This window comes from Fragaria vesca, linkage group LG2 (genome assembly GCF_000184155.1).
Source record: "Fragaria vesca subsp. vesca linkage group LG2, FraVesHawaii_1.0, whole genome shotgun sequence".
NCBI classification, from domain to species: domain Eukaryota; kingdom Viridiplantae; phylum Streptophyta; class Magnoliopsida; order Rosales; family Rosaceae; genus Fragaria; species Fragaria vesca.
The window spans coordinates 16,249,098-16,262,792 of NC_020492.1; the positions used below are offsets into that span (position 1 = coordinate 16,249,098).

Genomic DNA, 13,695 nt, shown 5'->3' on the forward strand with positions numbered 1-13,695 from the left:
AAGGTGTTCTATATCATGTGCCTCCATTTTGTTGCTGTTCATTATGCGTCTCCATTGCAAACTTTAAACGTTCAAACATACCTCTTTAGAGAGCTACACAAAATAGTCCTTATTATTGGCTATAGAATGGTCCTCGATCAGATCTTGGTTCTGGATCACCTTCATAATACACATACATCACTGTGCTTCTCTTATGCAGCAACAGTCATAAGCCGGCTTCCAATTATGTGTATGGACTATGGACCCTCTTTGTTTTTGCCTCACAAGAATTATGCAAAACCCTATTCGGATTCCAAATCAGTTGCAGACAGGTGCATGAGGAATGGTACCAGTTTTGGGTCCTATGGCTGTGCCTTTTGTCTTTTCATTTTGGCAGATTTTTCCCTACAATGCAGTGGGCATAACCAAGAGAAAGAAAAAGCTCAAAAAACTTGGTGGGGTTTCTCGATAGATAAGGCTTTCCTACTCCCATCACCATGCCCTAGCCCCTTTCCCAACTTAGAGCAGCTAATATCTCTAATCAATTTATCTGTAACGAATAATGTTAAGTAAACCACGGCATGAATTTTATGTCGATTAATCTCTGTATAAACCCTGCTCGTAATGGGTTGTCTCTTTGGCATAAGCAAGGAGATGAGTAGAATGTTAGGCCAGCCATCACCATCTTTGATTTCATTCCATTAATCACTTTGGTCCATTCCTAAGTAGAGACCTCCAAAAGGCCAAAGGAGAAAACCAAATGGGTTTCTAAAACAAGGGAAGGATGGAGGTCTTTGTCATCTCAAAAGGGCACAAGCTTATCTATGAATATGTGTAAGGGAGATGGGGATGGGTGCACTGGCATAGCCACATGCCCACTCTCATAATATATATAGGCTGCTTTCTTCTCTGTAACATGTATATATATCTTTCAATGGTGGCTCATATCTTGTTATGAAACAAAATTAGTGGCCACTGCTTAGTATAAGCTTACTTGAAATGTTGTCTGCTGGGTAGGTAGTCATCATCAACCCCATCGTTGTCTCCTCCATAAGGTCCTTTGCCAGATGAGAATTCGACTGAGCAACGTGACTTCATTATTGGTTTCTCTCAGAGCCTCAGTCATGGCATGGAGTTGTACTAATCCATTAATCAAATGATATTGAAGGAGGGAACATACTGATGGGGAGTAGTCATCTACTATTGCTTCTTTGGATATATATAGTGTTGTATCGCTCGTCTAAATCCACAAGCATTTGTCTCTAAAACCTATGTTAAATGTTTATAGGTAGTCAACCACATTTACAATCATAATGTACTTTAAGCAGAGTGCGGCTATTAGAACCTCCAAATTTACTCAGTATACCTCTCATTCTCTCTACACCTCTATTTTACTTTTAAATACAAGCATTTTCTCATTAGACATCCTTTTAAATCCCTAAAATAGCCTTGTGTATGTAATTCACATATATATTAATATATTACTCATTACATCTCTTATTCACTCACTATACCCTCCTTTTTTTTTGCAACAAACATCCATTCTCGAATTCCATTTTTTAATTTTTTTCTTTTTTCTTTTTAACGCAAACCTCCATTCCCGACCTTGATTTCTTAATTTTCTTTATTTTTTTAATTTTTTTAATTTTGCATAAAATGTCACTAGACATTCATTTTTTGATCAAATTGTAAGAAATAATTTTCAATGACATTAATTTTTGAGAAATGTTAATTCGAATTAATCATGAAGAATACTATTCTCTTAAATATTAAAAAAAACAAAGATTGTGTCTCAAATTTTATTTATCGATCATCAAACAAATGTTCTTACATGAATTATTCTATATTTTTGTTACTTTTGTATTTCTATTTTACATATTCTATTTTTTTTTGTAAGTTTATATTTTTTGTTTTTATACTCATGATGATAAATTATTTTAATAATTGATAGATTAGAAGTTGTAAAAATATTATTATACTTATTATTATTTTTTAATAATTGATAGATCATAATTTTTGTAAAAAAAATTTCACTTTGTATATGCATGTGACATGTATGATAATATAAATATATAAATACTTTAATAAGTATGTGGTAAAACTAGAAAATAAAAATCAATAAGGAAAATAATAAAATGCAATCCATTATGACATCATTATTGAATTAGAAAGTTTAGAGAGAATAAATGTAATATTACTTTTTGTTTAATTAGTGTTATTTATAGTCATTGTGTAAGAGGATAAATATGCATGTCATTTAATAATTCATAATAGAGTGAGGTCAAGTGAGCAAATTTAGAGGTCCCAATAGTCACACTCGATTAAGAACTCACAAAAAGGAAATATAAGTTGAAATGTTGTGTGTGATTAAAAATTAAAATAAACTCTCATTGTGCTATAAACAAGAAAGAAAATTTTGAGACTCTTTGCCTGAGCATCAAGGAAAATAATTGTCACAATTGGCAGAGAAGAAGTACCAGCCTGCAATTCCTGCTATGGCATGGCAGCTTTTCTTTAGTCCATTACAAGCGAATATTGGGCTGTACCCAAACAAGGTTGGGCTGTACCCAAATAGCCTTTCTATTGTCTGCGAGAGGTTAGTCCAGACTTCTCAACCTCAAATCGAACTTTGAGGGTCTCAAATAACCAAAGCTATGCTCCCAACTTCCCAACGCATCAGAGATGGGTATGATACTTCTTTTCACTGTTTCAGATTGAGTACACGATAATACTTTTTTCTTCTTCTTTTTTTTTTAAATTTTGAGTAAAGCTTTGTCTGTCATGCATATATATGTGGAAGTAATTTGAACAATGAGTAATTCTATTTCTTCCTGTGACCTGCGTACGTTATCTGCAGACACTAATTTGAGACAATTGATTTTCAACAAGGATCCTGATCCTCTGAAATAGCATAATGTCATTATGGGGTTTGTGTGTAGATGGAGAGTTAGGAGAAAGTGAATATGTTTTTAACAATATGGAAAGGCAAGGATGATATTTCATATGAGCTTTAGATGTATTCAAAGTTTCAAACAAGAGTAAATATAATTTGTAGCTAAGGTTAAAAACAGTTAATTTGCTGGAATCTGATACAGAAATTCCTTTGCTATGTTCATGTGTTTGAGGACTAGTGAAAGCAATCGTCTCCATTGCAGTGTTCATATGTTTTGTTCTTTGATTTCCTTGAAACCGTAGAAGTAGCAGTGTTCGGTGAATTGCCTAGAAAATTCTACAGCAACAGTAAACAAGTAAACCTAAACAAACTATTGTGTGGAGTTCTACTTCTCATTGCAGGTAGAAAAGTTTCGAGTTCGTCACCAACCGGTCACAATATTCATTCCTATACTATGTATTTGGGTTCTCATCTGAATGGGAAAATGAAGGGATCCAGTGATTTGAACATTTCTTCTGATGGTTCAAAGTAGGTAGCATTTGGTCACACTAGTCTCATAGTGAGACAGAAGAGATGGCAGAGGAGTAAGAACTTGGTCACTTAGCAGCAAACTTGAAGGTGGGAGACATTGCTGGGTCACACTTGCTCACTTTATACCCTACATTAGTTCTTGATTCAAAGCACTTGGTTCTCACAATAAGAAACCTACTTGGCTGTTCCATTAGGGTAAAAAAGAAGGTAATGACTCATGAGATCATCATCTCATAATTTGAGACAAATAACAGTTGAATTATAATGTCTTGTGTAGATATACTACATCTGTCTAGTATATGACCGTTCCTTCTTCGTTCATGTCTCATTTTTTATTCTTATACACTCTCAAGTACTTTACTGTCATGAACAAATTGCTTGAGTTGACACCATAAACTCTCAGTTGCTTGTTCCAGCTGCAAGTTTCAGTATTTTCCAAATGTGATTCGCAAAGACTTCGATATTGCATTGTTTGGCACTTTGGCTTCATGTTCAAACTTCAGCTGTCAATGTCTCCAAACATATTCGACTGCTTGATGACTATCATTATTTACAATCGTTTCACCACTTCATGTGCTCAACTCCGCAAAACACTGTACTGTTGAAGAAATGTGTTATTTTCTGCTTACTTTGATGATCTTTAAACTGCAGTCACAAACCAATAAATTCCCAGGGGCTACCTCTTTTTCCTTGGAAAGCATCCCCATGGTGTCTAACTGGAGCAGTTATTGTGCCTTTGTTTTACTTTGCCTGCATCAAATGTGTGTGTAAGATATAATATACACAAATATACATAGACCTGAAATCTCTGAAAGAACACTTCCATTTTCTTGCTAGCTAGTACTGTAATTTTCTTTTTCTTATTTCATGCTAAAGCTCTTTTAAGCCTTCCAATAAAAACATGGTTTATATGATGCTGCACAGAATAGTAGAATATGTAGTAAACATTGTAGGTTTTGAGGTGTTACATAGTTTGAAGCATGGCTGCTTGAGTGCTGGATCATTAAGTAGCTCTGGAGGCTCCTCCCCGAATATCATCTGGCAGCTCATATCATCAAAATCTGCAATATTGAATAGTAGGTTACAATTACATAAACATCCATTTACTGAAGTGGGATTCAATTTGACTATGCAGGCATCCTATCACTAATCATGAATTTATCAATATTTTTTATGACACTATCTGTGAGGTAAAGATGATTGCCCTCACTGGGAAAAGAAGGGTTTGGTTTTACCTTGGTAAGCAATGATGATTGTATTCTGTATTTTTTTTAATATATGGCTAGGAATTAACATGTCTGAAGTTTATATGCTACTAATCAATCTGTATGTTTCTGGGGTCCCTCTAACCAGAATTGGATTGGTCAACTTGAAGCTTTGCACCCTTTGTGGGTTTATTCATGGACCCTCTATTGAAATTGAGCATGGCCCTCCTCCACAAATAAAGTGCAGAAGGTAATATTACTTCCTTCCCCTTTTTTTGTTGATCTTTTATTCAAGCATTTGTACACTAAATTTTCCTTAAAGAGGATATATTACATGTTTCCTGTTTAGTTCTGTCATCAGTGCATCACTGCATATAAGCATATACTTACTTGGAACCATGTTGACTGGCATTCCCATTGTATCCTTTATAAAGCTTTGAGATGGCATCTTACACATGTTAATACACATCCCTACACAATTGGTTTCCTCCAAGAACCTGAAATTTTATTGCAGAAAACAGTAGAAAACAGATTAGGACACTTGTTACACTCTGATGATCGTTGCTGACGCTTGATTGATACTCCGAAGTTGATTTGTTTACATAGTGATTATTATGATGACAATCAAATTGGTAATGATGGTAATGGAGAAGAAAGGAGTCCAGGACTAGCAAAATGCCACAATCATTGGCTTAGATTGTTTTCAGGCATCAAATATCCTTAGGTCGGTAGTCGAGGTAGCTACTAGCTAGGACCCTCCTTTCGAGTTAAAATATATGGCAAGGGAAATTGAAGGATGAAGCTAAAACTGATTACCTGCATTTTGGTATGTGGACTACATTTTTCTCTTTGCTTCCATTGAACTCTGATTCTCTCACCTTGAAGAATGATCACAGTAGTTGGATTTCCATAAGTAATTTCACTTATTTCTAAGTGTTTGAGCCTTAAAAGACAAGATAGTTTTCATATGCTTACCTCGCATGGTCCGACCAGCCAGGCGAAGAAGATGGTGGTAAAGACGGCGAAGTATTCCCTTGCAAGTTTAGATTCTGGTAGTAATGCCTTAATCTGTCCATGGTCACATTAACAATAGTATTAATATGTCATAATCTCTCTCAGCTACTTGTGACAATATGGAATGTTAGACAGATTCTTAGAGCTGTTGCTGAAATGTCACTGGTTTGGTAGCAGCAATGATTGTATCATTCGTCACAATGTCTCTCACCACTTAATTTGTTTAGTTTTCTATATTTTCTACCATTAAATCTTGTTAAACAAAGGTGCCTTTCCACTGTTCCATACTATTCTAAACCTATAATTTAAAAGCAGTGAGTGGATGATCAATTCGTTTCTTATTCTGATTTTAGTGAGAAAATAGAAGAATATGAAGGTAGTATAATCATGGTAGTTTTGAAAACAGAAAAAGAACAGAAGCAAATATTAATAATGAAACTGATTTTGCTTTGAACTTACCAGGGAAAGTATTGGCCTTGGAAATGCACCCTCAAGAGCTTGAACAACTATTTCTCTTTGTTTTTCTGGATTGAAGTTTAGCGACGCAGCGCTAGCTGCCTCTACCAGGCTCTCAAATCCACTCTTTCTGTTTCTCAACCCTGCAAAAAGAATATCTCAAGTAGTGTCATTTCTGATACTCTTAGAGGCTTCTGTGGTACTTTTATAGTTCTTGAACAGAAGATGAATAAATGAAAACCTGATGCAGCTTGGACATTTTGAGACAGATGATCAATGGCCAGTTTATCAAACCAGTTATCATTATAGACACTTTTCTTTTCTGCTGCACCATCTGCCGGTCTTATTCTGCTTTTATCCGCCTCTATGTTTATAACATCTGCCGGAGTTGACAGCACTGCAACTATCGAAGAGCGCCTCAGCTTGTGAGCATGCACATGCCTGTGGTGAGGCAGAGTTGTAGCAAAGCTCCTTCTTTGTAAGAAATGTGATGCTTCCATTTGATGTTGGTGAAAGAAGATCGAAGAAGAAGAGAGTTGAGAATGGACTGGTTTTGCAAGTTTTGAAGACAAAGAAATGAAGGGTGTAATGTGGCCAAAGAATGCATGGTGGGGAATTTAAAGGAAGCTCTAGTCACAGATCCTGTAGTTTTGGAATCTTGCCAACATAAAAATCTTCAAAAAAAATGGTGGGTTGGAAGATGCTCTTTTGGCTATGGCATATTTGGAGTCTTTGCTAGGAGCACAATTCCATCTTGAAGTCTAATAAGGACACATGTGCAACTGATAAAAACTAAAAACACAACATAACTTGGTAACTCATCTTGTTAACATCGACGAAGTTGCCCTGTCCCTCGTCAAATGACGAACAATAATACTCAATTCCACTAGGGAGTTACGTTAAAATCAGCCAAGTCAGTTACTATCTACTGATTTTGATCAAAAGTTTATTCAAGACATTCTTGTGTTTGTTCATTTTGTTGGATTAGAAACATTATTCGTAAAATTTCGATTTGACTAAATTTTGATAATTAAATGGTTCGACTACTTAATTCAACTTGATTCATCCACTTGCCAGTACGAGGCCAAATACAAATTGAACGGGATCTCTTACTATACAGAAGCTCAAGATGCAGACTTATCCCATATGAAACATACGTACGTAACATGCTGGAGTATAAACAAACTGTACCTGGCAGAGATTGGTATTGGGAGTCAATTACACACTGCCGAGCACAGACAAGAACTATTTAAGCCGTACACAAACAAGAGCCGCCTACATTATCATGCACAACAAGATTGGTAGACCTCAAGTCTGAAGTAGCATAGTTAATTTGGATGAGACGCCCCCCGAGTTTCTCAGATTTCTTGCCATCCAATTTAGACCCGTTGGGACTTGGAGGAAGGTTTTCCGAATCATTCTTGTGTGGATATGGTTCGATGTTCTCGAAGTAGAAACAGTATCAGACAAAACAAATAATGATAAACGAAATTTGAAAATTACTGTTTTCTATGGGTTCATGAGGGATAACTGAATATGCATTCCAAAGTTCAATATTGGAATACAAGTAATTTTCTCAGGTACTGTTTATAATTGTGAATCCGAATTAAGACTAGTTCGCTAAACCCATTTTGAGGTCATGGTAAATTTCTATAGCCAAGTATAAATAAGTCTCAAAGGGGAATCAATTTCAAATAAGAATAATCTTTGATTACTTTTTGCAAAAATGGATTTTTGGGGAGTAATAAGCCCGACTCTTGACTAGAAATATGATCTTATTTTCTGGTATTCACCAATAAGCATTTGTTCTTGCAGTGCTTATGCCTTGCTGGTCCAAAACATAAACAACCAAGACTTGGAGAAACAACAATAGTTCAATCTGATTTAACCTAATTACATCAAATTATCAAGTCCCTTGTGATAATGTATCAATATCACATCTACATTACCCACGGAAAAGATCAAGAGCTCTACTGGTCCTTTAGCTAGCCTCAATTTGACTAGATAGCTTCAATCACAATCATAAGAGTAAAACGAGACTACAATTATCCAAAACAAACACAGTTTAAATCCGGATAAAGATTGATAAAGCGAGAATACTGTTACAACTATCCAACAAGACACATAACCTGAACATAGATATTAGTTCAAAAGGCAAACACCAGATTGCCCATATGTACTAAAATCTCTAGCTAAACTAAATAACCATTAACATAATGCAACAGTCATAATATTAAACACATCCATCAGCTGATACCCTTAGGAATCAGCTTATTCCTTGGAGGTCTTGTTGATAAGGGACTTGTGGATGTGAGGAATGACTCCACCCCCAGCAATGGTCCCTTTAATCAGGGTGTCCAGCTCCTCATCTCCCCTAATTGCCAGCTGAAGATGCCTTGGGGTAATTCTCTTCACCTTGAGATCTTTGCTAGCATTTCCAGCCAACTCAAGAACCTCAGCAGTGAGGTACTCAAGGATAGAGGCCAAGTAGACAGCAGCAGTAGCCCCAACACGCCCATGGGCAGCAATCCTCTGTTTCAGCTGCCTATGAATCCTACCAACTGGAAACTACATCCCAGTATACAATATAAACAAAGGACACAGGTTAAAATAAACCCAAAACAACAGACCAATAACTGTCACCATCAAAAACAACAAGCAAGTTCTGGAAAGTATAAGAACCAATAGCACAATATCATAAACTGTAAAATCTTTCAGTCCAATCAACAAGGACATATCATCCAAACAAAAAAAACCAATTCTATGAATCCAGAATTGAAAGAACAGATGTCTAGTGATGAATAACATCAATAAGCTAACATGTAATAGAAATTCCTAATAGTACTAGTCCCAATGAACATAACAGCATAGTACTGCAGTGCAGGTTTTAGATCTGCCACACATAGATACATTGGTATTATTGCCAAGTATACAATGCATAAACACAGAAAACTGCAAAGAGAATTTGAAATCACTAGAAACTGAATCCTCAAATGCAACAACAAACCACCAAACAAGCTGACTACACACAGAAAGAACAACAACTACCCCTTAATGGAATCTAGAAGGCCTGAGAATTTGAAAATCCATTTAACCATATAAAAACCACAGCACTGTAATTTTGTCTTAACGTACAACCCAAATGAACTAGATTTCCCAAATGTGATAGCAACAAAGCCAGTATTAAAGGCCAAGTATAACCAGTGAAAAATCACAACAGACACTTGAAAGACATTCTGGAGAACTTAAATTCCTTATTGTATGTAACCAAACATCATGAAACTGCATTCTGGGTATTGAATACATCCCACAAAGAACTAAATCCAAACTTGCAATAACAACACCAGCACCACAAATTAAAGATAACCAATTCAACCACTTGAAATAACACCATTCAACACATTCAATACACATAATTCCTAACTGCATCAAAGAATCCATAACACCACCTAACCAGCAACTAAATTGAAAAAAATAAATCTAGCAAGACTCTATCTAACCAGAAGATGACACACGTCTTAAACAAGAGCACGCAAAAGATTCAATTCACACATCTAGATCTAGAACATACACAATTCACATGTAAAACACAACTAAAACAAACAACCAGGTAAACAACAAGCTCAGTGTACAAGTGAAATACCTGAATTCCAGCACGAGAAGAGCGAGAAACAGGCCTCTTCTTATCCTTGTCCTTGTCCTTGTTCGCTGCAGTGGTCTTCTGAGCCAAAAGCCCCTTTCCACCTTTCCCCGCCATTAGTCCTGAACCAATTCTCTTCAAATTTCAGAACCCAAAAACCCAAACATCCCAAAATTTACAATATCACGAGCCCAAAGAAACCAACTTTCACCACAAAACAAAATCCAAATCCCAATTTTCCCAAGAACCCAACTTTCAAATCCAGATCTGTAAAAATCTTGCGCAGATCTAACGTCAAAGCTCACAAAACCCAAAAACCAATTAAACCCAGAACCAAACACCCAACAAAACGCTAAAAAGACAAGATCTACATCTGGGTTCAACGAAAAACTGAAAACCCCCAATTTTGAAGGAAAAAAAAAAACCCTAAATCTGCGAAAAAGCCCAAAACTTTAGACGAGAGCTACACATAAATTAAAAGCGGAATCAATTGATTGAGTGAGAGAGAAGAATTGAGAAGCAGAGACCTGATTGGGTTCTTGAGAAGTCGGAGGAGAGAAGGGAGCTGCGGAAGGAAGGGAACTGTAGAGAGAGAGAGTAAGAGAGATAGAGGGAAATAGGAAAAGGGGGTTTTAATAGGGAGTCAATTTAATGGGATGAGCTGGTCTATTTGAATCCGGTCAGACCCAAAGGGCGGTTCATTTGGGTGGGAAACTCCAAAATTAAAATTTTTGGGGAATATTTCAAATTTTTGAGAGACTTTTACTATTCCAGAGCGCCATTAATCGCCAAACCTCACCGCTTCCAAGAATCTATGACGCTGTTTTTAGTTACCATTTGTCTTCTTTGTTCGAGTCTCTCTATGTTATTTGTTTGGAGATGACATGTAACTAGATGAATCTCTTTGGACCTGTACGTTTTGGATGGTCGGAATTTGGTGAAGGCCATTGTGCTGTAACTTCCAAGTTCCAACACCTAAACTGGCACTGCTTGTCCATGTTACATATGCTCCCCCGAAATTTTATTCTTTTCAGATTTTTCTTTTTTGGCTCCAGGCATAAAGATGAGTTAGAGGGCAATGCGTGCCGATTCGTCTCACAGTGCGCCGTGGATTTAAACGAGCTCTAAAAGACCGGGAGATCGCTCATCTGCAAACTGCAATGTGATATAAAAATGAGCGATTGAAGAAGCTGCATCCTAATAAGTAGCATCTTGCGTACATGTGACATTGCTACCTATAATAGCCTGCTAGTAGAGCAAACAAGCGAAAAGAACCGATCAGAAACTAATATGCGCGCGACAAATGAATGCACACTATTGGTTTTTGGATTTGAAATCAGGACAGTAGAGATCTCATGCATATAGGTCACTCAATATTTCCAGATTTATGCCTTCATAATCAGGAAAGTATATCACATGCAAATATACTTGTGAATGTATTAAATCAGGTATGTTGCTCAATATTTCCAGATTCATGCCTTCAAATTCCTTTGGAAACCAAGTCGTCTTTGTTATATATAGACCAAACATGCAGACACCACCTCACAAATCAACAAACAAACTAGCTTCTTACCAAGACGATCGAGAAGACAATGGAGAGTGTAATGCATTCTGATATGATGGATAGAGTCAACCAGGTGTGCCGCCCTGCAAGAATGCAGCATGTTAAGAACTTCGAGTTGCCTGAGGACAGCATAAACATTAATAACGGTGCCCTGGTGCTCCATCTACCTCATCAGTCCTTATGCGCCGTGGATATTAACTTTGGTCCAAACCAAGGTGGTATTCCAGTATTGTTCATCTCACCCCAGCTGCATGGTACTTTGATTTGTTCAAGGTATCAAGACCTCAAGTATGGTTTCTCAAACGGCTGGTCAAGATTCGTGCGAAGAGAAAATTTTCAGGCCAACGATATGGTGCAACTATGGTCCTTTGCAGATGTCAACAACAATCTATACTTTGCTATATATCCCCAGGAGAGATCCGATTCTAGCTAGACCATGAATGCATGCATGCTATTCAATCGGTTAAGATTATTATGGTTTGATTTTCTAGTTTTTGACATGTTTTAAGTAAGTGAGTTTCTTATCACTATGTTTTTGTAACCACGTAGATCTGCAATTTTCATAGTAAAACAACGACAACCAAGACTATTATTTATACCAAGATATCACATTAGGATACACATTGGATCATATAAACCTGAAAACCAAGGTGTTTGTTGGTACAAGAATTGTTGGCTATCCCTTTATGATCAAAACACAAGGATACATGCTACATGTTGTAGCTTGGTAGCAAGGACTACTCGAGTGAAGAACGAAGAACCTGACAGATCTCATGTGCATCAGGTAGTTCATGCATGTGCATCACATTCATTCACTAAGGATGGCAGCCGTGCTTGCCATCCCGATTAAACGGATACCCCTGCTGTATCTGTTCTATCTACTGGGTCTGACCATGTGCATATTCAAATGTGTTTGCTTCAGTTTTTAAGTGTTTGAAATTCAAATACTTTTTAGCAAAACATTAGTCTATTCATTCTTGAGCTCCAAGTTAGTCTAGGGTGGTGTGGCAAACCAACCCGTGATCACATAACTTGAGCCTTTGGGAACCAGCTGGGTTTTGTGATTCAAAAACCAAGTTGGCAGCTGCCCATGTGATGCACCGCCCAAGCTATCAGCTGTCCTAAGTGTCTTCTTAGGTAAAGTGGTTTTATAGAGTATTTATGCTTAACTAAATCTGATCTAGTTTTCCCAAAACCTTTTGTCTTATCCTTTTGGCTTTAGTCTTTCCTAGGAAAGTCTATTCTCAGCTTTTGTCTTGTGAGTGGAGAGATCCCTAGGGTCCTATCCGTCCTAGTATTCCAGACAAGCAGCTAGAGTCCAAAAGAATCTTGTTGATGTGACAAACGTGCTTGCTTCCTCATAGCTGTGCACTTTGCCTATAAATAGAGAGCAAGACCTCTCTTGCTCTTTAGTTGTTGAAAATAGTCTTGCTTGTTTTCTTCCATTGAGTCTAGCATTTGCTAAACTGCTCATATATCTCTAAGTCTTCCCTGTGATTGTCAATCTTAGAGCTGAGCACCAAAAACCTTTTCAACTCATATCATTGTGCATTTGCATGCCTTGAGATTTGTCTAGGTGATGCAACAACCCCGGCGAAGCTGTCTTTGAGAATTAGCTAAAGGTGTTAGTTGAATTCTGCATAGAAGCTTAGATTCGTGCTATGTGTAAAACACTCGAGTGACAAGAGAGCAAGTTCAGTTGAGTGCTAGTAGTTAGACTAGGCAGGATAGCTAGGTGTTGTGCTATCCTCTGAGTTGTGAGTCTTGTAAGAAGTGTCTTTACAATAGTGGAATAGTTTGTCTCTCAAGAGTTAGAGGCACGCAGTTTTTCTCCCTGGTTGCATGGTTTCTGCGTATAAAAAACGTACTGTTGTTATATCTTTTACTTTCAGTACTTGGCTTTTTATTTACACAACTTAGTCTCTCACAGCAAACAGGATAGCACAATCTTTGCTATCCTTGTGTGCGGGATAGAACAAAAAGTTGTCAGGGCCTATTTACCCCCCCTCTAGGACCTTCAGTGTTTTAATTCAAAACGCAGTGAATGTAATGGCACTGTAATCCTGATTGCTGTCAAATCTCAATCCGGTGGAGGCAAGTCGAGCAAAAGGGAGTAGTCAGTCGAATTCGCAATCCGTCGCTAAAACTAACTGAATAACCACTCTTTTGTGCATGATCCATTTGTATCTACTTTCACACACTCACCAACATATAGACATCGATCAATGATTCTATGAGTGCTCCTAAAGTTTTTTTTTTTTGGTCAATGTAAATTGTATTAGAAAAACCAAAAGGCCTATCACAATACAATCACGAGAGGTACAAAAGACCCCAGCAAAAAGAGACACATAAGTCCCAGAGATAAGAGGCACATAGGCCCAGCAATAGGAGCACGTAGGCCCAACATTAGCAA

The 13,695-nt window shown here is 37.2% G+C and overlaps 2 protein-coding genes across 2 annotated transcripts; both read right to left on the reverse strand.

Annotated features, from left to right (window-relative positions):
* Positions 1-3,948: 3,948 nt before the first annotated feature.
* On the reverse strand, positions 3,949-6,645 carry LOC101311145. The gene is made up of 8 exons (XM_004290595.1): positions 6,320-6,645; positions 6,082-6,221; positions 5,584-5,676; positions 5,425-5,486; positions 4,999-5,105; positions 4,372-4,464; positions 4,084-4,153; positions 3,949-4,001 (listed from the first exon to the last, which is right to left on the reverse strand). The coding sequence occupies exons 1-7, from the start codon at positions 6,576-6,578 to the stop codon at positions 4,116-4,118; spliced, it is 792 nt and encodes a 263-aa protein (XP_004290643.1). The 5' UTR covers positions 6,579-6,645; the 3' UTR covers positions 3,949-4,001; positions 4,084-4,115.
* A 1,426-nt stretch (positions 6,646-8,071) lies between these two features.
* On the reverse strand, positions 8,072-10,515 carry LOC101311431 (histone H2A variant 1-like). The gene is made up of 3 exons (XM_004290596.1): positions 10,246-10,515; positions 9,722-9,840; positions 8,072-8,646 (listed from the first exon to the last, which is right to left on the reverse strand). Exons 2-3 carry the CDS (start codon positions 9,833-9,835, stop codon positions 8,350-8,352), a joined length of 411 nt encoding a protein of 136 aa, XP_004290644.1. The 5' UTR covers positions 9,836-9,840; positions 10,246-10,515; the 3' UTR covers positions 8,072-8,349.
* Positions 10,516-13,695: the final 3,180 nt, after the last annotated feature.